A 25,759-nucleotide genomic window follows, 5' to 3' on the forward strand; every position below is an offset into this window, starting at 1 on the left:
GCACTAAACTATAACATGAAAAATCCCTCCGTACTCGAGAACGGACAGGATATTTAATAAGAAGTAAATCGCAAAGATGTAATTTTACCCATTTAAGAAATTGAGACAATTTCTCCTCTTTAAAGGGAATCCATCAGCAGGTTTTTGCTACCTCATCTGAGAGCAGCATGATGTGGGTAAAGAGATCCTGAATCCAACGGTGTATCACTTAGATTACTGAGACATTCAGAGTTTTAGATTTAGCAATGCAGCAGAGCTCAGAAAGCTGCTCTCTATGTACAGTGTCTATTCACAGTGAGCTGCTAATCACAGCGGGGGGGGAGTTTGTGACTATCTGAACTCTAGCTGACCTAGTCTGGCAATGATAATCTCCTGGAGCTAAAACAAACATTGCAGGTAAACAACAGCACACAGTTTGATAAGAGATGCCAAAATCTTTGTGTTAAGGCCCCTTTACACACTGAGACTTTCTAGCAATCCCACCAGCGATCTCGACCTGGCCGGGATCGCTGGAAAGTCTCTAACAGTCGCTGGTGAGCTGTCAAACAGGCAGATCTGGCCAAGAACACAGCAGCGATACGGACCTGCAGAACGACCTCGCTGGAAAGGGAACGCTAGCACATCTATGGGCTGGGTTGCTAACGATGTCGTTGTAACTGTGTCAAACACAACGATACATGCTGCGCAGCGGGAAACAAAGGACCAAAGAATGGTCCTGAACGACTTGTAGCGATCAGCGACCTCACAGCGGGACCAGGTCGCTGATGCGTGTCACACACTGGGGAGGTCGCTATTACGTCACAAAACCGGTGACGTTACAGCGATATCGCTAGCGATGTTGCAGTGTGTAAAGGGGCCTTTAACCCCTGCTGTATTCAGAATACATAGTAAAAACCTGCTGACGGATTCCCTTTAATCTCCAACCCCTAGAACAAAACATGTTGGTAAAACCAATGAGACTGGCAACAGTTTCTGAAAAAAAAAATTACCATCGGCAGAGGAAAATTTCCCAACGTATTGGACCATTTTGATACCATAAGAGCTGGAACTATTGGCACGAACGCTCGTTACCATCCTTTTGGCTTGATTAAGTGGGCGTCTATGGCATCCGGTTCTAGTTATGTTCTGCAGCGTGGAAGGATTTGGCAAAGCTTCATCCCACTAATTGGCAACTTGTGGTCGCTGCATTGGGTGGATATTGGATGGGGGGGGTAAATAAAGCATAAATCCAGCCCTGCTCAGAGGGGGGTCTCCAAAAACAGTCGAGACGGCTCCGGCATCTAAAAAGGGTTACTTATTGCATCACTGCCTCCTAATCTCGCATTTCTGAGAGTTACCTAACGATTCACACTTCTCGCACATGCACAGGAAGAGTCTTTGACTCTGCTACAGAAGTATCTTTAAGCACCTTACTAATGTTCCTAGGACAGCACCATCAAGCTTCTTTAAAGGCCAGACCGGACCGTCTGATTCCGAAAAAAAAATAAAAAAATGCTTCATTGATAGGTGCCACGTCACCCCGAAATCCTCCTGTATACCATGATCTCCAATAGTCACCGACTGTACGTGATAAAAGGAAAGGGCGTATTCACCTAAAAAAAAAAAAAAAAAAGTCGCTTCTTTCCTTAGCGGATGAGATTGTTGTTTCTTTTGAGGTCTAAAAGGAAAGGAGCACGAAGGAAGCTAATTCAATCTCTCGGAATTTTGGCAATAAAATTTGCAAACTTCCCCGAAAATTCTGCATTCAGCAAACGCCCCAGGAGCCGATCTCATGAGAACTCGACTGGGAAAGACGGAGAGAGGAGCAGGAGGGAAGGAGAAGAAAAATGGTGTGAAGTTTTGCTGAGGTAAAAGGGAGGAAATTAGTCAACTTGTGTCCTCCTGTATATATAGATCTTTTTGTTTTTTTTTGTTTCTCAGTCTGGTCCGGTGGTGGACACAGAGCCGTGAGCCGTCTCACCGCCATATGCCACCTCGGCGGTTGCTGAAGGTGCCACTCCGCCGGCTTCCTCGTGAGGTGGAGACTCTTCTCCGGCGGGACCTCTAGAAGTAACAACTGTGGTGGTCTCGGGGGAAATGCTGTGAGGACCCTCAAGAGGAATACAACCGGGGTGGTTCTTCCGAAAGTGCTGATTGAGGATGGCCTGGAAGGGGAAGCTTTTCCCACACACGTGGCAATGGAAGGGTTTGTTGCCTGTATGCTTCCTTATGTGATATTCCAGCTGATCCTTGCGGGTGTACTTCTTACCGCACATCCGACACACAAAAGGAGTGATACCCATGTGAAGCCGCATATGGCGGTCCAGACTGCCCTTCTGGTTGAAAGATTTGGCGCAGTAAATACAGGTCAATCGTGGGTTGTAGCGAAACCATCGCTCAGATACCTCTTGCTCTCGGAGATATTCTACGTAACCGCTCACTCCAATCACCCCGCCTTCATCTCCCTATATGAGAAGGGGAACAGAAAGAAGGAAGAAAGGGGGTTACAATACCATATTTCTCGTTTTATAAGACGCACCCCAAATTTAGATATAAAAAAAAGGTAAAAAAAAATATGGGATCTGTTTTTATAATCCGGTGGTGTCTTACTGGGGCGGCAGCAGTGGTGTAGCAGGGTCCCAGAAGGCAGGGGTGGTGCTGGAGTACAGCAATTCTGCGGGCGGTAAACACCACAGAAAGAACACTTGGGAAGGTGCATAACCTAAATATATTCTTTTATTTCAATTATTCCAATCATAAAATTCCATATACAAACTGCACATATGTATACAACTGGGTCCAGTTCGTGATCACACTGGACTGGCTCCTATACCGCATTAGTAGGTTTCAATTGCTGCATAAACTGTTTATGTGCAGTTTGTATATGGAATTTTATGATTGGAATAATTGAAATAAAAGAATATATTTAGGTTATGCACCTTCCCAAGTGTTCTTTCTGTGGTGTTTGCAGTTATTAGGTGTTATTCCTACGTAATGTTGGTTCTAGAGTTGGACAAATGATGCAATTAATTCTGCGGGCGGTGCAGAGGGGGGGTCCAGATGCTCACTGCAGCGCTGTGCTGAGGCATCTGGCGCTGCTCTGTGCTGAGGCATCTGGCGCTGCTCTGTGCTGAGGCATCTGGCGCTGCTCTGTGCTGAGGCATCTGGCGCTGCTCTGTGCTGAGGCATCTGGCGCTGCTCTGTGCTGAGGCATCTGGCGCTGCTCTGTGCTGAGGCATCTGGCGCTGCTCTGTGCTGAGGCATCTGGCACTGCTCTGTGCTGAGGCATCTGGCGCTGCTCTGTGCTGAGGCATCTGGCGCTGCTCTGTGCTGAGGCATCTGGCGCTGCTCTGTGCTGAGGCATCTGGCGCTGCTCTGTGCTGGTGCTCGCTGCGGGTGGTGAGACACTGGCCATTCTGAAGATGTCGACGGTGGGGGCTTCAAAGAAATGGTGGCTGGAGTTGGTGCGTGCGCAGATGAGAGCTTGAGCCGAGAGCTCCATCTGCGCACACGCTGACTCTGGGTACCATTGTTTGAAGCCCACACCGCCGACATCTTCAGAATGGCCCGTGCCTTGCCACCCACCGCACAGAGCCTCGCCGCCGCCACCCGTGGCACAGAGCCTCGCCGCCGCCACCCATGGCACAGAGCCTCGCCGCCATCCATGGCACAGAGCCTCGCCGCCCGTAGCACAGAGCCTCACTGCCCGCTGCACAGAGCAGCACCTGCAGCACAGCATTGCCCCTGCCTCCTGTGACCCCTCTCCACAACTCCTCGGTAATCTACATTAGTATTTTAAGACGCACCCCTCATTTTCTTCCCAAATTTTTGGGAGGAAAAGTGTATCTTAAAATGTGTTAACACTAGAAGTTCCAGAAACTTCGAGCTCCCCCCTGAAGTCCCGAAAGAGGGTCAAATGACCAAATACAATAAACTGAATAGAACTAACTAGAAACTAAATGGCTAAACTCAATGGAAAACAACAACCTCCTGTGGTGCGACAGTAATGGCCTTAATTACAGAACAATAGACGGTGATTTTAGGATGTTAAGGTCCAGTCACACTAAGCAACTTACCAGCGATCCCAACAACGATAGGGATCGCTAGTAAGTTGCTAGGAGGTTGCTGGTGAGATGTCACACTGCGACGCTCCAGCGATCCCACCAGCAACCTGACCTGGCAGGGATCGCTGGAGCGTCGCTACACAAGTTGCTGGTGAGCTCACCAGCAACAAGCCCCCAGCGCCGCGTGGAAGATGCTGCGCTTGGTAACTAAGGTAAATATCGGGTAACCAACCCGATATTTACCTTGGTTACCACCGCACGGAGCTACACGGGTTAATTACCCGATGTGTGCTGCAGCTAAATGTGCACAGAGCAGGGAGCAGCGCACAATGCTTAGCGCTGGCTTCCTGCTCTCCTAGTTACAGCACACATCGGGTTAATTAACCCGATGTGTGCTGCAGATAAATGTGCACAGAGCAGGGAGCAGCGCACAATGCTTAGCGCTGGCTTCCTGCTCTCCTAGTTACAGCACACATCGGGTTAATTAACCCGATGTGTGCTGCAGCTACATGTGCACAGAGCAGGAGCCGGCACTGACAGTGAGAGCGGAGGAGGCTGATAACAAAGGTAAATATCGGGTAACCAAGGACAGGGCTTCTTGGTTACCCGATGTTTACATTGGATACCAGCCTCCGCAGAAGCCGGCTCCTGCTGCCTGCACATTTAGTTGTTGCTGTCTCGCTGTCACACACAGCGATCTGTGCTTCACAGCGGGAGAGCAACAACTAAAAAATGGCCCAGGACATCCAGCAACAACCAACGACCTCACAGCACGCTAGCAACGTCACAAAAGTTGTTCGTTAGCAGCGATGTTGCTAGTGATGTTGCTTAGTGTGACGGGGCCTTTAGCTAAACTCCTTCAGGTCATTCGACCCGTCTCTAGGTTCCAAAGGTAGAAATGTTAAATGACCCCTCTCTGGGACTTCTAGTGTTAAATACAGTAATTGTCATGCAACATGAAATGGCTCAGAACTTAAAGGGGTTGTCCGACATAACAAAAATGTTTGAGTTTAAGCTAATCTGTGCTGTATTGTCATATTAATCACACCTACATTGTTATTTTTTGTTTTCTAACTTTTGTTCCTCTTGAATTATACCTTTAGGCTATGTGCGCACTAGGCGTTTTTTTCACGCTGCGTTTTTATGTGCGTTTTTGTCTAAAAAACGCACCCGCGGCTAAAAAAACGCGGCAAAAACGCATGCGTTTTTGCCGCGATTTGGTGCGTTTTTTGCTGCGTTTTTGCTCACTGCGTTTTTAATCAGTGCACAATGCCATTAAAGATTGTTGATGAAAAAAAAAAAAAAAAGGTCTGATGTCATTTCCTTCTTCAAAATGTTCATTGTATGCAGGAGAGCAGACAGCTGCAGAACTACAAGTCTCAGCATCCTCCATTCACTAGTGTATGCAGGAGAGCAGACAGCAGCTGCAGAACTACAAGTCTCAGCATCCTCCATTCACTAGTGTATGCAGGAGAGCAGGCAGCAGCTGCAGAACTACAAGGCTCAGCAGCCTCCATCCAGGACTGTATGCAGTTTTTTGCCCAAAAAGAAAAAAAAATGACATGGGCTTCGCCATATTTTTGTATGCTAGCCGGGTACAGCAGGCAGATACGGGCTGCCCCCAACCCCCAGCTGCCTATTTGTACCCGGCTGGGAACCAAAAATATAGAGAAGCCCTTTTTTTTTAATTATTTCATGAAATAATTAAAAAAAAAAAATGACGTGGGCTCCGCCTAATTTTTGAGTCCAGCCGGGTACAACTAGGCAGCTGGGGATTGGAATCCACAGTGCAGGGTGCCCATGCTTTCTAGGCACCCCCACTGCGAATTGCAGTCCGCAGCCACCCCAGAAAATGGCGCTTTCATAGAAGCGCCATCTTCTGGCGCTGTATCCAACTCTTCTAGCTGCCCTGATGCCGGGTGGCTAGCTAGGTAATAATGGAGTTAGGGCTAGCTGTATATTATCAGCTAGCCCTAAGCCCGAAATTCATGGTGTCACGCCAATATTAGGCATGGCCACCATGAATTTCTAGTAATGATAAAAAAAAAACACAACACACAGAAAAATATTTTTATTAGAAATAAAACACAACACAATTAGTGACTCCATATTTATTGAAATAAACCCCCCTCCGCAGTAATCCTGGGTCAAGGGTCCCGCGCCGTCCAATCAGGATCCAATATCATCTGATCGGTTTGCTGGAAGGCAAAGCGATCAGATGATGTGTCAGGATCAAGTGCCTGAATCCCATCACACATCAGCTGATTGTATAAAAGCCGGTTATACAATCAGCAGATGCATCAGTAGAAAAAAAAAAAAAAAATAATACTCACTTATGTGCTGTGGTGATTACCGGCAGCTCCTGGAGCGATCGATTGGACAGGAGTCTGATCCTATACGATCGCTGCCGGAGCTGCCGGTAATCAGCTGATGAAGTCCCCTGACGGCAGGATCAGCTGATAGCCGGCCGGGCGCGAAAAAGCCGGCGACACCGCGATCAGCTGATGCGTCAGGTGACTGCATCAGGTGATCAGCGCCAGGTCCTGCAAGCAAGGTCCTGCCCCGGGGAGACTGCACACAGCCAGAGCGGCGGTACCGGGAGGAGCTGGGAGCGGGCATGGCACCGGGACCCTGCAGACAGGTGAGTATATGACATTTTTTTTTTTCTACTGTTCACTTTGGTTTTCGCCGCTGCCTCCACCTCCCGCCCAGACATGGCGCCGCACGGAGCTGACATGCACAGGACGGGAGGTGGAGGCAGCGGTGACGGTACCGGGAGGATTCATGCTTCTGTGTTTACCAACAGAAGGAATCCTCTTCCTGTACACGTCACTGTACTGCCCACCCCTTGCGTTTATAGCTGCGTTTTTAGTCATAGAAACGCGGCTATATGCGTTATTCATTGCGTTTTTAACATCTCATTGAATTCAATGAGTGAAAAACGCAGTGGAAAACGCAGAAATAATTGACATGCTGCGTTTTTGTGGTCACCACAAAAACGCAGCTAAAAAAAAACGCTGTGTGAGGACAGCACTTCTGAAAACCCATTGACATTGCTGGGGAAGCAATGTCACTGCGTTTTCAGCACAAAAACGCGCTAAAAAACGCCGCTAAAAACGCGGCAAAAACGCCTAGTGCGCACATAGCCTTATTCTGTGCAGCTTCTTGTTTCCATTCAGATCCAGCAAACATGACCACTTCCTGTGCAAAACCTCCCAGTCACAGCTGGCACCGCCCGGCCTCAGTGTCCAGCCCCACCCCAGTGTCCAGCCGCACCCTCTGCCCGCCCCCTGCACACACATTCCCTGTCAGTATATTCTGCCCCAGCACTGACCTCTCATCACTACACGGCAGGACACTGCAGGGCAGCACATTACAGGACACTACAGGACAGGACACTACAGGGCAGCACATTACAGGACACTACAGGGCAGCACATTACAGGACACTACAGGGCAGCACATTACAGGACACTACAGGGCAGCACATTACAGGACACTACAGGGCAGCACATTACAGGACACTACAGGACAGGACACTACAGGGCAGCACATTACAGGACACTACAGGGCAGCACAGTACAGGACACTACAGGACAGGACACTACAGGGCAGCACAGTACAGGACACTACAGGACAGGACACTACAGGGCAGCACAGTACAGGACACTACAGGGCAGCACAGTACAGGACACTACAGGACAGGACACTACAGGGCAGCACCGTACAGGACACTACAGGACAGGACACTACAGGGCAGCACATTACAGGACACTACAGGACAGGACACTACAGGGCAGCACATTACAGGACACTACAGGACAGGACACTACAGGGCAGCACATTACAGGACACTACAGGGCAGCACAGTACAGGACACTACAGGACAGGACACTACAGGGCAGCACATTACAGGACACTACAGGACAGGGCACTACAAGGCAGCACATTACAGGACACTACAGGACAGGACACTACAGGGCAGCACATTACAGGACACTACAGGACAGGACACTACAGGGCAGCACATTACAGGACACTACAGGACAGAACACTACAGGGCAGCACATTACAGGACACTACAGGACAGCACAGTACAGGACACTACAGGACAGGACACTACAGGGCAGCACATTACAGGACACTACAGGACAGGACACTACAGGGCAGCACATTACAGGACACTACAGGACAGCACAGTACAGGACACTACAGGACAGGACACTACAGGGCAGCACATTACAGGGCAGGACACTGCAGGGCAGCGCACAACAGGACACTACAGGACAGGACACTACAGGGCAGCACACTACACGGCAGATCACTACAGGACACTACAGGGCAGGACACTACAGGGCAGCACAGTACAGGACACTACAGGACAGGACACTACAGGGCAGCACATTACAGGGCAGGACACTGCAGGGCAGCGCACTACAGGACACTACAGGACAGGACACTACAGGGCAGCACACTACACGGCAGATCACTACAGGACACTACAGGGCAGGACACTACAGGGCACTACAGGGCAGGACACTACAGGGCAGCGCACTACAGGGCAGCTCACTACAGGGCAGGGCACTACAGGGCAGGGCACTACAGGGCAGGGCACTACAGGGCAGCGCACTACACTACAGCATTGCAAATAACAGCCCCACATCGGGCTCTGCACCCCACACCACATCAGGCTCTGCACCGCATACACACACATCGGGCTGTGCACCGCATACACAAACATACACACACACACACACACACATCGGGCTGTGCACCACACACACACACACACACACACCACCCCATAGGGAGTACATACTCACCCGTCATCGGTCCCCGCCGCTCCTGCACGTTCGCGCGCTGTCTGTGCTCTAGACATATCAGCACAGTGGTGACGTCACCGCTGTGCTGAAGAGAGCACAGACAGCGTGCAAGATGAGAAGCAGCGCTGCGCTGCTTCTCATCAGCACTTTCAAATGTACCGGCATCGGTGATCTGTGATGCCGGTATATTTGAATGTGTGATCCTGAGCAGGGGGGCCGGTGCTGGAGCTGTCACCATGGCAGCCGCCGCCAGGCCCCGCCGCCAGGTCACGGACCCCCACAGCAGTGCAGGGGGAGGTGCGGGGGAATGTGTGGGAGGGTGCAGGGAAGGGGGCGGGGCTCATCGCACTGTACAGCCCAGCAGGGAGGCGACATGCTGTTTCCACATTTGCATGTCAACATGGCCCTGGCCATGTAGACATGAAATGACCGGAAGCAGCAAAATCGCGGCAGGAGCGGTCACATGACCGCTCTGAGCCGGGGGAGAGGGGCTGATAGCAGGGCAGGTAAGTGGTCTCTATCTACTTACCTGCCCCAATGTAGCCCAATAGGGAAATAATAAAAAAAAAGCAAATTAAGCCGGATAACCCCTTTAAGCAAAAAGATTTACAGGACCCTCTATGGGAGATGGACCAGGGCAGTGGCAACCTCCTCAGCCAGCACTCGAATGCCGACCCAACGAGTCCCTGCTGCAGCACGATGGGCATCACAGGGGTCCAGTAGGCACAAGAAGGAGGACAGCAAGCTTGCACTGCTCTGGTCCAGCTCCCGTAGAATATCTGATGTGAACGTTGCACAAAGGTCCTGCAAATCTTTTTGCCCAACTTCACTCAGAACCTATAACCCTTTCAAAATATCCAAAATTTACAAACATTGCAACTATGCAAAAAAATGACGTTTGTGGTGGAAAGAGGAACCAATGCTTATTCATGACGGGTGGAGCTCTGGAACCCCCGTGATGTGGAGAAGGGGTTGCAGCACTTGGTATAAGGTCCACCTTACAGTTTTTCTGCGTCATTTCACTCCGGTCTTCTGCGGTTCACGTGAATGGGGCTGGTTCCTGTATCCTGTACAGCTGGAGGTGGCGTACGGGAAAGTTAAGGTGTTTTGTAAAAAAGGAAGAATCATACTCACTTATTGTCACTCTGCTAGATCCAGGACAGGCCACCCCATAGTGATGACATCAACATTAAACCAGCCACAGGACCGCTGCTGCTTGTGACAGACTGCAGCTGTCAGGCGTTAAGTCACCTGATTGTTGCAGCCAATCACAAGCTGTGGCGGGTTGAACGATGACTTCATCACTTACGGGACAGCTTGTGCTGGATCAAGGAGGGCGACAGCAGGTGAGAATGATTGATTTTGTTATTTTTACAGAATGCAACCCCCAGGTAATGAGCATCATTTCCCGGATAACCTCTGTAATAGGAAGAACGCTGATGGGTCTCAGAGGTCCAGGACACGGTGATCATAAAGTGGTGGTGTGTACTAACAATGGACCATCAATTTACAAGATCAGAAGCACAGGAATCAGAAGAAGTGCTGCCGATCACAGAACAAGAGAGGTTGTCATTCCCTGCTCTGCAGCTATTGCATAGAGCTGCGCCTGACACCCCCTCCTCTGTGCGCCCCCGGCACGTACCCCGCGTATAATACCGGTAATAGTGAGCGCTCATTTTACCTACTGTCTATGTGAAGAATAGTGTACTGCATATAACAAAAAAATATTTCCACAAATTGCCCAATCTGACGACAAGTTCTAGAACTGAATGTCCATGATGTAAGGTATGGTTCGCTCCAGCGTAATGACTGGACTCCACTCACCTGGTTGTTATGTTGCTTTGGTTCCTCCAGCCGCCGGGGAGATTCGCTCTTTGCTCTGTGTCTTTCCGGCATGGCGCCCACACTACCCGAGGGGCTGAATCTTTAAAAAAAAGGTAAAATAAATGTTAGGAAAGTTCTCAAGGAATATAACACTATATATAACTAGTGATGAGCGAGCATTACCACACCTGGGTGTCCGGTGCTTGTGTGGAGCCGTTGGACACTCTGATGGGTACCACTCGAGCACCTGAGTATAATGGACGTCAATGGGGAACTAGAGCATTTTTCCGGGAAGTCTTATGCTCGTTACCAGTACCTGAGCACCTGAGCATGGTAGTGCCCACTCATCACTAGTTACCAGTACTGAACACCTGAGCATGGTAGTGCCCACTCATCACTAGTTACCAGTACTGAACACCTGAGCATGGTAGTGCCCACTCATCACTAGTTACCAGTACTGAGCACCTGAGCATGGCAGTGCCCGCTCATCACTAGTTACGAGTACCGACCACCCGAGCATGGTAGTGCCCGCTCATCACTAGTTACGAGTACTGAGCACCCAAGCATGGTAGTGCCCGCTCATCACTAGTTACCAGTACTGAGCACCCGAGCATGGTAGTGCCCGCTCATCACTAGTTACGAGTACAGAGCCCCTGAGCATGGTAGTGCCCGCTCATCACTAGTTACGAGTACAGAGCACCCGAGCATGGTAGTGCTCGCTCATCACTAGTTACAAGTACCGAGCACCTGAGCATGGTAGTGCTCGCTCATCACTAGTTACCAGTACTGAGCACCTGAGCATGGTAGTGCCCGCTCATCACTAGTTACCAGTACTGAGCACCCGAGCATGGTAGTGCCCGCTCATCACTAGTTACGAGTACTGAGCACCTGAGCATGGCAGTGCTCGCTCATCACTAGTTACGAGTACAGAGCACCTGAGCATGGTAGTGCCCGCTCATCACTAGTTACGAGTACAGAGCACCCGAGCATGGTAGTGCCTGCTCATCACTAGTTACGAGTACTGAGCACCCGAGCATGGTAGTGCCCGCTCATCACTAGTTACGAGTACTGAGCACCTGAGCATGGTAGTGCCCGCTCATCACTAGTTACCAGTACTGAGCACCTGAGCATGGTAGTGCCCGCTCATCACTAGTTACCAGTACTGAGCACCCGAGCATGGTAGTGCCCGCTCATCACTAGTTACGAGTACTGAGCACCTGAGCATGGTAGTGCTCACTCATCACTAGTTATGAGTACTGAGCACCCGAGCATGGTAGTGCCCCCTCATCACTAGTTACGAGTACCAAGCACCTGAGCATGGTAGTGCTCGCTCATCATTAGTTATAACTTCTTTCTCCAGATACTTTTTTTTGTTTTTTCTTGGTACCAGGAGACTGGAAAAGGGGTCCCACCTATTCTGCTCTCAACTTTTCATTTGTGACCACATGGATGGTGAGTTTTCTTTAGATCACTTCGCTCAGTGTGGGTACTGTGTGGAGGCCATTGTCGCTGTGTCTGTGGGCTCGTGTGGCCCCGAGCTGCAGTGGCTTAGCCTGGCAGTTTGGGTTTTGTGGGGAAACAATGGCTGTTCCTACTACTGGTGCGGCGTCGCCGAGGTGGTGGGTGCTGCACAGTGCTAGTCTGGACAGGACAAGCAGCGGGCTTATATACTTGATAAAGATGTTAACTCACAACTTTGTGCTCAGGTTTTGTCAATTTTGCTTAGCTGCATCTAATTGTTGTATTTTTGAAAAAGCAGTCCATGTCTTTTATTTTATTTTTTTGCAGTTATGGTTATGGCAAAAAGACATGTCCGACACTGAAGCTCATAAAGCATGAAACCCAATTTAATGTTCTTTAAGCCCCCACTTATATCTTACACTGGGGATGCAATAATGAAAAAAAAAAAAAAAAAAAGTTTTTCTGCAACATAGCAAGATCACTTGGATTTTATTTTGTGCCATGGGATACCACTATGGGTGTGTTACATTAACGCTGTGACCATAGAGAGGTTGCTCAGGACTTATATAATGATGATCTGTCCTATAGAGAGGTCATCAATATCAGTTTGGTGGGGGATCTACACCCAGAACCCCAACTGGTCAGCTGTAGTGACCGTCTTTGGTTGCAGCAGCTCACAGTGAAGAATCTGACCTGAGCTGCAGTACATGAGAATGGCCACTAGTTGGTGTAGGGAGTTGCGCTGTTTCGGCTCTGTACACTGTGCACATCTGATTGCAGCGGCTGGGGGGGGGGGGGGCTGATTTCTGGGGGGATTGAGGGGGGTCTGGGTGTCAAGCCTATACTGACCAGATATTGATGACCTATACAATGGACAGGTTATCGTTATATAAGTCCTGGACAACCCCTAAGCTGATGTATAACTATGCAAGGTAGAAATCTCCAAACTATGGTACCTCTGGGCTGGATATTGGAGCTCCTCAGTACTTAATGGCATTTGGGTCAGTACTGAGACACTGCTGCAAAAATCACATGACACAAACCAAATACTCATTCTCCGCATTGCATGGGAACACCCAGTAGACACAGCCTATTGCTTTACCACCTGCTGTAAAATATCTGACCCATAAGAACTGCAGTAGTCTGCTTAATGTTTCACTTACCTGTCCATCTCACTGCTTGTTGGCCTGGACACTTTGGTGTTGGATGACCCCAAATTGTAGCTTTCCTGCCCGGTGGCACTGTGCCCAGTTGTATCAATCACCATGGCGTTCACCTCTTCGGCGCTGCTTCCATCTTCTCCAGACGGTTGGTTCTCTGGCCCCAGCCACTCATCCAGGTTCTCTGCCTTGATACGGAGGGCCCCCATCACCCTGACGTCGTCGTCGCTCCGCTCTCCTCGGTCCGCTGACCCCGTTTCCACGTACCACTGTCCGGCTCGGTTGATTCGTAAAATGGGCTCTCTGCTCTCCACATCTGACCCCTGCTCCACCATCTGAGGACTTGTGGACTCCTCTGCTGGACTCAACTCTCTAATGTCCAGGACAGTGCTTACCTGACCCCTCCGATTCCCTGAGGGTCTTGGAGTGCTGTGCCGTGGGCTTATCGAACGAGTCAAGCTCTGGCTGACGCGGTGGGAATCCTGGACTCTTTCTTGGTGTTTGGGTCGGCTCTGGCTTAGCTCTTCCTCAGATTCGGGTGAACTAATTTTTAAATGGATGCCCTCGAGGATCTGCGTGCACTTGTCAATGATGTGCTGCATCTGCAAAAAGCTGGCGGCTGTCAGATAGCTTATGATGTCAGCCAGCTGCAAGCAGATACGGCCCGTGTAGCAAAAGGAAAGCAGCTGCTCAAACACGCCGGGGTTCTTGATGACCGATAAGGACACTGCGCTCATCTCGTTTAAGGACATGTGGTCTCGGAAGTAGGGCGAGCTGGCAGCCAGGACCACTTTGTGCGCTCGAAAAGACTGGCCTTGTACATTGACCACGATGTCGCAGAGCCGGCCCTGCATCCGCAGCTGGTTCAGGTGGCTCAGGACAGAGTTACTGTACTCGGGAATCTCCAGCTGGATATTGCCTCCTTTCTCCATGGCTGCCCCTCTCGTAAGCACTCAACCCTATGGGAAGAATTAAGATAAGAAGAAAAATGTAAAATTTCTCAAATAGGTGACTTGAAGTAGGCATTGTGCATGCACCAAATGCGATTTTTGGACTAATAACCATTAATGTGCATGGTCTTATAGGTTATATTCCATGGGATGAGACTCACTGCATATGTATATGCAGTGGTGTAACTAGAGTTTGATGGGCCCTGGTGCAAAATTTGGACCGGGGCACCCCCCTCCACGTATACCGCCACTTAGGGTACGGGATAATGACACTGACACTTGGGGTACAAGATAATGATGCTGACACTTGGCTATTAACCTCAGCACCCAGCTTTCCGATGTTCTGATATCCATCTTGCCCTTGGCACCCAGCTTTCCCATGCTCTGCTATACATCATTCCCTCAGCACCTAGCTTTCCCATATCAGACCATGGGAATACTGGGTGCTGAGAGATGTACAGCAGAGCATGGGAAAGCTGGGTGCTGAGAGATGTACAGCAGAGCATGGGAAAGCTGGGTGCTGAGAGATGTACAGCAGAGCATGGGAAAGCTGGGTGCTGAGAGATGTACAGCAGAGCATGGGAAAGCTGGGTGCTGAGAGATGTACAGCAGAGCATGGGAAAGCTGGGTGCTGAGAGATGTACAGCAGAGCATGAGAAAGCTGGGTGCTGAGAGATGTACAGCAGAGCATGGGAAAGCTGGGTGCTGAGAGATGTACAGCAGAGCATGGGAAAGCTGGGTGCTGAGAGATGTACAGCAGAGCATGGGAAAGCTGGGTGCTGATAGATGTACAGCAGAGCATGAGAAAGCTGGGTGCTGAGAGATGTACAGCAGAGCATGGGAAAGCTGGGTGCTGAGAGATGTACAGCAGAGCATGGGAAAGCTGGGTGCTGAGGGAAAGAGCCCTTTTCCCTCAGCACAAAACGTTCCCATCCCATGCTTGTATCTTTGTCCTCCCTCGTATATAGTTCTCCAAATACTATAATGGCCCCCATATAGCCTTCCATATAGTATAAAGGGTCCCACATAATCCTTCATATATTAGAATGCACCTCCATAGTCCTCCATGTATTATAATGCATTTACCATAGTCCTCCATGTATTATAATTCACCCCATAGTTCTCCATATATTATAATGCAGCCCATAGTACTCCATATATTATACTGCACCACAGTCCTCCATGTTTGATAACGCACCCCCATAGTCCTCCATGTATAAAGTAGCCTCCATAGTCCTCCATATATTATAATGTAGCCCCCATAGTCCTATATGTATTACAATGCAGCCCCATAAACCTTCATATTGTATTATGCAGCCCCATACTCCTCCATGTATAATGTACCCATATAGTCCATGTATAAGGTGTCCTTCATGTTTATTATGCAGCCCCATAGACCTCCATGTATAATGCAGCCCCATAGACCTCCATGTGTCATGCAGCCAGCCCCCCCAGGGCCTCAATGTGTCATGAAGCCAGGCCCCCCAAAAAAATCCCCCAGGGGCTCCATGTGTCATGCAGCCAGTTCCCCCCAAGGGCTCCATGTGTCATGCAGCAAGCCCCCCCCCCCCCAGGTCCTCCATGTTTCATGCAGCAAGCTCCCCGCAGGGCCTCCATGTGTCATGCAGCCAGTTCCCCCCAGGGCCTCCATGTGTCATGCAGCCAGTTCCCCCCAGGGCCTCCATGTGTCATGCAGCCAGCCCCCCCAGGGCCTCAATGTGTCATGTAGCCAGGCCCCCCCAAGGACTTCATGTGTGATGCAGCCAGGCCCAGGCCCAAACATGGTGGCATGTTCCTCTGTGTGCTGTATATTTCGAAGATATTTATTGCCCTTTGGTGAAAATATCTCCGCTCTCCTGTGTGCATGACGCCCAGAACTTAATTGACTAAAACTCTAGTTATGTCATGGCTTGTACTAATAACCACTGTCCATCCTGGAGTGTCCAGATCAAAACCTCTCTCACTCTCTCTTTCCCTGTCTCCCTGTCTCCCTCTATCCGTTTCTCCACAGAAATCATATTACCTCACACATAAGCTTCTTATACTAAGAATGTCCTTCGTTGCCTATAGCAACCAATCACAGCTCCTATTAATGACCTGTAGCTCCCAGCTCCATTGACTATAATTTAAGCAGGTTTTTTGAGGTGAATAACTGTAAAGCGCGGGGTTAAATGTTCCCCTCAAAACATAGTCTATGACATTCCCTGAGTCAAATGATGCGTCTGCGTTAAATTTTGTGATTGTAAATGCAACGGTGCGGATTCCTTTAGCGGAAAAACTCACACACATGCACATAGATACACAGATACATACACACAAACATACATACACACACTCAGCTTATATATATATATATATATATATATATATATATATTAGATAAAAACATAATAGATATTTTGGGGGGGGATACTTTACAAAGGAGGTTCTACAGGTTAGGAAATTGATTTTCCAATGCATTAAGGCTATGTGCCCACGCTGCGGAAAATGCGCGGATTTTGCCGCGGATTTCTCGCGGAAAACCCGCGGATTTTCCGAAAATCTGCAGCAGCGGCACTTCCAAGCCATTTCAATGGCATTTTGGAAATGCTGTGTCCATGCTGCGGATTTTTCCGCGGATTTTGATCCGGAAAAATCTGCAGCATGTCAATTATTGTTGCGGATTTTGATCCGGATTTTGGCTATAGAATTGGGGAAAAAAAAAAATCTGCATCAAAATCCGCGGCAATTCCGCGGTAAATCCGCGGCATATAAAAGGTGCGGATTTGCCGCGAATTTTCATGCAGAAAAATCCGCAGCAACATTCTACCGTGGACACATAGCCTTATACTCTCGCTTGCACTGTGGGGGGTGAACTGCGCTCATGAGGTCCTGCGTACAGGCATCTGTCGTGGCGCGGGTGCCGCGATCATTCTCAAAACCTACAATGAATTGGTAAGGTGCAGGATGCCTGACGGCACACATGCACTGGCAGACACCTGTCAAAGTGAGATCAGTGCTGCTCACCTCCTGATGAAAAGAGCGGCGATAGAGTGCCGTAACATTTTAAATATTTTGCACCTAACAGAGACCTGTAAAAGGTGTACTATGATATTAGTGATCTATACATTGGAGAAGGCATCAATATAAAATTGGTGGGGGTCCGACACGAGGTGCCCTTTATGATCAGAGCTGTGCAGCGCAGCCGGTGATAGCTGGTCAATGTGCAGCAGCTGTGGCCAGGTCCTGCAGATCAGCTCCTATTCATGAGAAGAAAAGAAGTTCTGCAGGACCCAGCAGCTGCTGCTACACATCAAATGGATCCGTGCAGAACTAATAACAGCTGATTGATTGGGGTCCTGTGACTCTGTCCCCCACTCGGATATTGATGACCTTTCCTTTGGATGCCGGAGAAACGCTTCAAGGATCCTCATCTCTTGGCCACAGCAAAGAGCGTCCTCTCCGGAGTACGTGTCTGGTCCTGCATCATACAGACAGTTCATTCATTGGAATAGGCACTGTGTAATACAGTGGAACCTTGGATTAAGAGTAACTTGGTTTGAGAGCGTTTTGCAAGACAAGCAAAGCTTTTTACAAATATGTAACTTGGTTTAAGAGCAATGATTTGCAATAAGAGCAAATACTCGTCAAGGACACTTCTGGTTCTGTCCTTTCACCGCGCTCTGACCCGCTCTGGAGGTAACTTTCTATACATATGTACTGTATACAGTACACCATTATACAGTACAGTATATACTATACAGCATATCTATCAATTTGCATTTATGGATACAGTACTGTACTTTCTTTCTGATAACCAGTGCAGCACATTGCTTGTATTGTATGTCCCGCACACAAAACAATTCTATTGTAAGTTAAAGTGCAGTTTAATTTGCTTTATATGCTTTTACTGTACAGTATTTTATATTAGTGCACTGTAATCATTTTATATGAATACAGTACATTATATTGTGTTACTGTAATAAGTTTCTATAAATACAGTAAATATTTTTGGGTTGTGGAACGAATTGTCTGCTTTTCAATTATTTCCTATGGGAAAATTTGCTTTGATATAAGAGTAACTTGGTTTAAGAGCTCAGTCCCGGAACCAATTATGCTCGTAATGCAAGGTTCCACTGTACTTAATTTCCATTGTGGAGGCGCTACAGGGAAATTGAGCACTGACAGATCCCTACTGATCATGGGTGATCACAACAAGGAAATCTTTTGTGAACAGCTTATTGTCAAGGGATCCTTAGGGGTACTTTGCACGCTGCGACATCGCTAGCCAATTGTAGTGTTGCCGAGCGCGATAGTCCCCGCCCCCGTCGCACTTGCGATATCTTGTGATAGCTGCGAGTAACGAACATTATCGCTACGGCAGCTTCACACGCACTTACCTGCCCTGCGACGTCGCTCTGGCCGGCGACCTGCCTCCTTCCTAAGGGGGCGGGTCGTGCGGCGTCACAGCGACGTCACACGGCAGGCGGCCAATAGAAGCGGAGGGGCGGAGATGAGCGGGATGTAAACATCCCACCCACCTCCTTCCTTCCTCATTGCAGCCGGGACGCAGGTGGTAAGGAGATGTTCCTCGCTCCTGCGGCTTCATACACAGCGATGTGTGCTGCCGGAGGAACGAGGAACAACATCGTACCTGTCGCTGCCTGCCGCGAAATTATGGAAATGACCGACACTACACAGATCACCGATTTACGACACTTTTGCGATCGTTTATCGGGGCATCTAGGCTTTACACGTTGCGACGTCGTTACTGGCGCCGGATGTGCGTCACTTTCGATTTGACCCCAACGACATCGGAGTAGCGATGTCACAAAGTGCAAAGTACCCCTAAGTGCTCACTCAGACGTCCATTTTTCGTGTATAAGTGCTATCTACGTTTTTCACAGATAGCACAACTTCGAAAAATCTTCCAAGAATTTAAATTCAAAGTTTCGGTCATCATGACACACATTACAGGCCACTTTACAAAATGTGTGTTCTACTAATTTCCATTGGAACTTTTTTTTACTCAAAGGATTGGTGGGCGTCCAGTGATTTGACCCGTCCCCTTCCCCAATAATCCCACTTTTTCCTACTTTTGAGACCCGCAACACACATCCGTTTTTTTTGTACGTGTGCGGTACGTATTTGCACGTACCGGAGACACGTACACACGGAGACCCATGTTAATCAATGGTAGATGGCACACACACGTAAAATCACACGGAACGTGTGTCCGTGTGGTAAGTACGGTACGTGTGTCCGCTTTGGTCTATGGGTCCGTGCCTGCACGGAGCGCACACGGAGTATGTCCGTGTTCAGCACGTATCGTCCGTGTCCGTTTGTCATCACCAAATCTGCAACACTTGTTTCCAATCTATCAGGTCAATTGAAAGCAAACAACAACACCAGGATCTCATGATGAATGATTAAAATCGTTAATTGGGTAAGAATGCGGGCCTTTAAAAACGGACAGCACACGGACAGCACACGTACGTATTTTATGTCAATACGGACATTCCAAACGCACACACGGCTCGCATACGCCATCACATGGATGCCATACGTACCGGAGAAACGCCCCTAAAAAACGGAACATGGACCCGAAAAACGGACCGTAAGACACGTACGTTTTTTTTTGCGGAAGTGAGTTTTAGGCCTGACACAAAGCTCTGCTTCATCTTTACCAGCAGAAATGAGAAAAGTCATTATAAATTGTAATGAGAACTGGAGGCTTTTCCAGCGCTGAATAATTTTATCACAAAAGATGTCACCGCAGCTGCCGATCTGTTCTCGCAGACAATGATACATGCAAGTAAGATGTAGGGGAAAGTAACCGCGCTGCACATGTCTACAAAGAGCAGACACGGCTGAAGGCGTCTTATAGGAAGATCTGTGTGCAATGAGATTGCATTATACCTGAATCTGGGACGACATGGAGATTATGGCCGAGACACAGGTCACACGGCCAAAGAAAAATCAGAATTTTTAATGCAGGTGAATGGGGTCACATGGCGGCCAGCAAGCTATGGAAACCAAACGATTCATTCACCTGCATTACTCTGCGATGCGGCAGAGATCGATTTCTAGGCACATGAGCTGTGCAGCCACAGATTAAAACTCACAATAATATGAACACACACTAATGGCAGTGTCTTAGGGGCACTTTGCACACTACGACATCGCAGGTGCAATGTCGGTGGGGTCAAATCGAAAGTGACGCACATCCGGCGTCGTTGTCGTCATCGGAGTGTGTGAATCCTTTTTACTACGAATAACGAGCGCAAAAGCGTCGAAATTGTATGATCGGTGTAGTGTCGGTCATTAACATAATTTCGGAAGGACCGATGTTACGATGTTGTTCCTCGTTCCCCTGCAGCAGCACACATCGCTGTGTGTGAAGCCGCAGGAGCGAGGAACATCTCCTTACCTGCGTCCCGGCTGCAATGCGGAAGGAAGGAGGTGGGCGGGATGTGTACGTCCCGCTCATCTCCGCCCCTGCGCTTCTATTGGCCGCCTGCCGTGTGACGTCGCTGTGACGCCGCACGACCCGCCCCCTTAGGAAGGAGGCGGTTCACTGGCCACAGCGACGTCGCAGGGCAGGTGAGGCTGCTTTCACACTACGTTTTTTTAACATGCGTCATGAACGTTTTTTTGCTGTAAAAGTGGATCCTGTTTTTACAAAGAAAAACGCATGCAAACGCATGTGTTATTTTGCAGGATCCTGCCACTTGAAGTTTATGGGCGGGCATTGAAGTCATGTGATTGGGAATGAGGGGAACTGAACGTGATAGACTGGGAGCTGGCATCTGACAGCTGCAGACGCTGGTAACCAAGGTAAACATCGGGTAACTAAGCGAATAGCTTTGCTTGGATACCTGATATTTACCTTGGTTACGAGTGTCCGTAGCTGCTAGGAGCCGGGCTGCCTGCTACCTGCACACGTAACCAAGGTAAACATCGGGTAACTAAGCGAAGCGCTTTGCTTGGTTACCCAATATTTACCTTGGTTACGAGCGTCCACCGCTCTCAGGCGGGGGAGAAAGAGGGAGGGGGAGAGAGAGACTGATCACGCCAGGCTGGTTTCTGGGCATGCTCAGTAGAGCAAGCAGGATTCTGTCTATCAGCATGCCAGTGTTCACATGCGTTTGCGTGCAGTATAGTCAGGATCCAGTGAAAAACAGTATTTGGACGCAGCTCAAAAACGCTACAAGTAGTGTTTTTGAAAAAAGTTAAAAAACTGCAAGTCGCTGGATCCTCACAATAACGCATGTGAACGCATGTTGACGCGAGTCCATTGCAAATGCATTGAAATGAAAACGCATTTGCACTGGATCCGTTTTTGCGTTAAAAAACGTTCATGACGCATGTTAAAAAAACATAGTGTGAAAGCCGCCTAAGTGCATGTGAAGCTGGCGTAGCGATAATGTTCGCTACGGCAGCTATCACAAGATATCGCATGTGCGACGGCGGCGGGGACTATCACGCTTGGCATCGCTACAATCGGCTTGCGATGTCGTAGTGTTCAAAGTACCCCTTAGGCTCTGTTCACACTGACGTCCGTTATTTTACATGTTTTTGTTGCTTTCTCGCAGAATAAGGTAGCGGACTGCGCTATATCATATGGAATAGATAACCTAACAAACATGAATCGATGGAAAAGAAAAGTGAATTGTTGCAATGTGATGCTACGTTTACTGCACATTTTGCAAGGGTAAAGCGGTTATCCTGAGTTCAAAAATGGGTAGAATTACAAAGTGCTAAGTGTAAAAACAAACAAATGTAACCTAATCAAAGATCCTCTCCAGTTCCAAGAACAGAGGGATTTTTAATTTTATAGTTAGTCCATTTTTATTGCGTTTTTACAAATCAAAATAAACAACAATGTGGGAGAGGGAAAGAAAAGAAGAGCGAGAAAAGAGGAAAAAGGGGGAGGGAAGAGACATCAAAAATAGGCCCTCTCAGGGTCCAGTGGTCAGATAATCTCAAATACATTCGTTGCATAAATGCAAATCAAGATCTTATCATATACTCTAAAGAAACAACAGCTCCCCATATTACTAGTTCCGAAAGAGCTTTGGCCAAATGACATTTTGCTTTCGGGTGCAGATCAGATAACGATAATCTAAATTCTCTTTTCTGTCCCCATAGTTGTCTTATGATGAGAATATTTATGGGATTTTTAATTTTATACTGTACAATTCGCCTGTTTATGTGCACCCGCGTATGTCACTTAGGCTACAGTAATAGAACCGTAGATTTCCTCACTCGGATGTCATCCGGGTGCAGTCCGATGTTTCTATGCACCCATACACTTGAATGGATGAGTCTCGTCCGACTGACGTGTTATACGGCAGTGTGCTGAGGGTTTTTTTTATGATGAATCAGCGTAAGAAACACAAAGCATTGATCATCACTGGCACCTTATATATAGTTGGTCCGAGCGCTGTCAAATAAACATCAGACAGAATTCATCTGATTAAAAGAGTGGTGTGAGCGAGCTCGAAGAAGAGTGGCGGCACTTATTTGTTTGGTTTTGCTGTACTCAGTACATTTTGATGTGAGCCCCCCCTTTGGTTTGTGCACCTTATACATTTATTAGTGATGAGTGACCACTACCATACTCGGGACTTTTTAAGAGTAAGGCTAGGTTTGCACACTGCGTCTTTTTGACGCTGCGTTTTTGGCCGCTAAAAACGCACAAAAACGCACCTGCGTCGAAAAAAAACGCATAAAAAAACGCACGCGTTTTTACCGCGATTTGGTGCGTTTGTGTCTGCGTTTTTGATCTCTGCGTTTTGCTGCGTTTTTCCAATGCATTGCATGGGGGGAAAACGCAGAAAAACGCAGGAAAGAACTGACATGTCCATTTTTTTTTTTAACTCAAAAACGCAGGTAAAAAAAGCAGATGTGTGCGGACAGCAAAAATGAAAACTCATAGACTTTGCTGGGGAAGCAAAGTCCTGCAGTTTTAAGGCCAAAAACGCACCCGAAAAACGCCACGAAAAACGCACTGTGCGCACATAGCCTTAGACGCAACTCAACCACCTGAGTATAATTGAAGTCAATGGGGGGGACTCCAACATTTTTCCTTCCGGAAAAATGCTCAAGTTTCCCAGCGACTTCCATTATACTCATCACTAGTTACGAGTACTGAGCACCTGAGCATGGTAGTGCTCGCTCATCACTAGTTACTAGTACTGAGCACCCGAGCATGGTAGTGCCCGCTCATCACTAGTTACGAGTACTGAGCACCCGAGCATGGTAGTGCCCGCTCATCACTAGTTACGAGTACTGAGCACCCGAGCATGGTAGTGCCCGCTCATCACTAGTTACGAGTACTGAGCACCCGAGCATGGTAGTGCCCGCTCATCACTAGTTACCAGTACTGAGCTCCCGAGCATGGTAGTGCTCGCTCATCACTAGTTACCAGTTCTGAGCGCCCAAGCGTGGTAGTGCCCGCTCATCACTATTTACGAGTACCGAGCATGGTAGTGCCCGCTCATCACTAGTTACCAGTACTGAGCACCCGAGCATGGTAGTGCCCACTCATCACTAGTTACCAGTACTGAGCACCTGAGCATGGTAGTGCTCGCTCATCACTAGTTACCAGTTCTGAGCGCCCAAGCGTGGTAGTGCCCGCTCATCACTATTTACGAGTACCGAGCATGGTAGTGCCCGCTCATCACTAGTTACCAGTTCTGAGCGCCCAAGCGTGGTAGTGCCCGCTCATCACTATTTACGAGTACCGAGTATGGTAGTGCCCGCTCATCACTATTTACGAGTACCGAGTATGGTAGTGCCCGCTCATCACTATTTACGAGTACCGAGCATGGTAGTGCCCGCTCATCACTAGTTACCAGTTCTGAGCGCCCAAGCGTGGTAGTGCCCGCTCATCACTATTTACGAGTACCGAGCATGGTAGTGCCCGCTCATCACTAGTTACCAGTTCTGAGCGCCCAAGCGTGGTAGTGCCCGCTCATCACTATTTACGAGTACCGAGTATGGTAGTGCTCGCTCATCACTAGTTACGAGTAGAGTTGAGCGGACTTCTAATAATCCGGGTCCGGCGGATCCGTCGCGAGTTGGAAAAGAAGTCCGGATCTGAAAGAAAGAGAGGAGAGAGAGAGAGGAGAGAGAGAGAGGAGAGAGAGAGAGGGGAGAGAGAGGGGAGAGAGAGAGGGGAGAGAGAGAGGGGAGAGAGAGGGGAGAGAGAGAGAGGAGAGAGAGGGGAGAGAGAGAGAGGAGAGAGAGGGAGGGGATAGGGAGGGGAGAGGGAGAAAAAAAAAATTCGGATCCAGATCGGACGCTGAAACCGCGCAGATCCGCATTTTTACAGTTTGGATTCGCTCAACACTAGTTACGAGTACTGAGCACCCGAGCATGGTAGTGCCCACTCATCACAAGTTACCAGTACTGAGCACCCGAGCATGGTAGTGCCCGCTCATCACTAGTTACGAGTACTGAGCACCCGAGCATGGTAGTGCTCGCTCATCACTAGTTATGAGTACTGAGCACCCGAGCATGGTAGTGCCCACTCATCACTAGTTACGAGTACTGAGCACCTGAGCATGGTAGTGCTCGCTCATCACTAGTTACCAGTACTGAGCACCTGAGCATGGTAGTGCTCGCTCATCACTAGTTACCAGTACAGAGCACCTGAGCATGGTAGTGCCCGCTCATCACTAGTACCAGTACTGAGCACCCGAGCATGGTAGTGCCCGCTCATCACTAGTTACCAGTACAGAGCACCTGAGCATGGTAGTGCCCGCTCATCACTAGTTACCAGTACAGAGCACCTGAGCATGGTAGTGCCCGCTCATCACTAGTTATTAGTTCTGAGCACCCGAGCATTGTAGTGCTCACTCATCACTAGTTATGAGTACCGAGCATGGTAGTGCCCGCTCATCACTAGTTAGGAGTACAGAGCAAACGAGCACGGTAGTGCTCACGCATCACTAGTTACGAGTACAGAGCACCCGAGCACGGTAGTGCCCGCTCATGACTAGTTATGAGTATCGAGCACCCGAGCGTGGTAGTGCTCACTCATCACTAGTTACGAGTACAGAGCACCTGAGCATGGTAGTGCCCGCTCATCATTAGTTACGAGTACTGAGCACCTGAGCATGGTAGTGCTCACTCATCACTAGTTACGAGTACCAAGTACCTGAGCATGGTAGTGCTCACTCATCACTAGTTACGAGTACAGAGCACCCGAGCATGGTAGTGCCCGCTCATCACTAGTTACCAGTACTGAGCACCTGAGCATGGTAGTGCTCACTCATCACTAGTTACCAGTACTGAGCACCCAAGCATGGTAGTGCCCGCTCATCACTAGTTACGAGTATGGAGCCCCCGAGCATGGTAGTGCCCGCTCATCACTAGTTACGAGTATGGAGCCTGCGAGCATGGTAGTGCCTGTTCATCACTAGTTACGAGTATGGAGACTGCGAGCATGGTAGTGCCCGCTCATCACTAGTTATTATAGTTTTACATAGTCATACTATACTATTCACCTAC

General features: G+C 48.8%; 1 protein-coding gene across 1 annotated transcript; it reads right to left on the reverse strand.

Annotated features, from left to right (window-relative positions):
• Window positions 1-533: 533 nt before the first annotated feature.
• Window positions 534-14,252, reverse strand: ZBTB37 (zinc finger and BTB domain containing 37). The gene is made up of 3 exons (XM_075321082.1): window positions 13,314-14,252; window positions 10,690-10,789; window positions 534-2,444 (listed from the first exon to the last, which is right to left on the reverse strand). The coding sequence occupies exons 1-3, from the start codon at window positions 14,240-14,242 to the stop codon at window positions 1,917-1,919; spliced, it is 1,557 nt and encodes a 518-aa protein (XP_075177197.1). The 5' UTR covers window positions 14,243-14,252; the 3' UTR covers window positions 534-1,916.
• Between the last annotated feature and the right edge of the window lie 11,507 nt (window positions 14,253-25,759).

The sequence above is a fragment of the Anomaloglossus baeobatrachus genome, chromosome 8, assembly GCF_048569485.1.
Source record: "Anomaloglossus baeobatrachus isolate aAnoBae1 chromosome 8, aAnoBae1.hap1, whole genome shotgun sequence".
NCBI lineage: Eukaryota > Metazoa > Chordata > Amphibia > Anura > Aromobatidae > Anomaloglossus > Anomaloglossus baeobatrachus.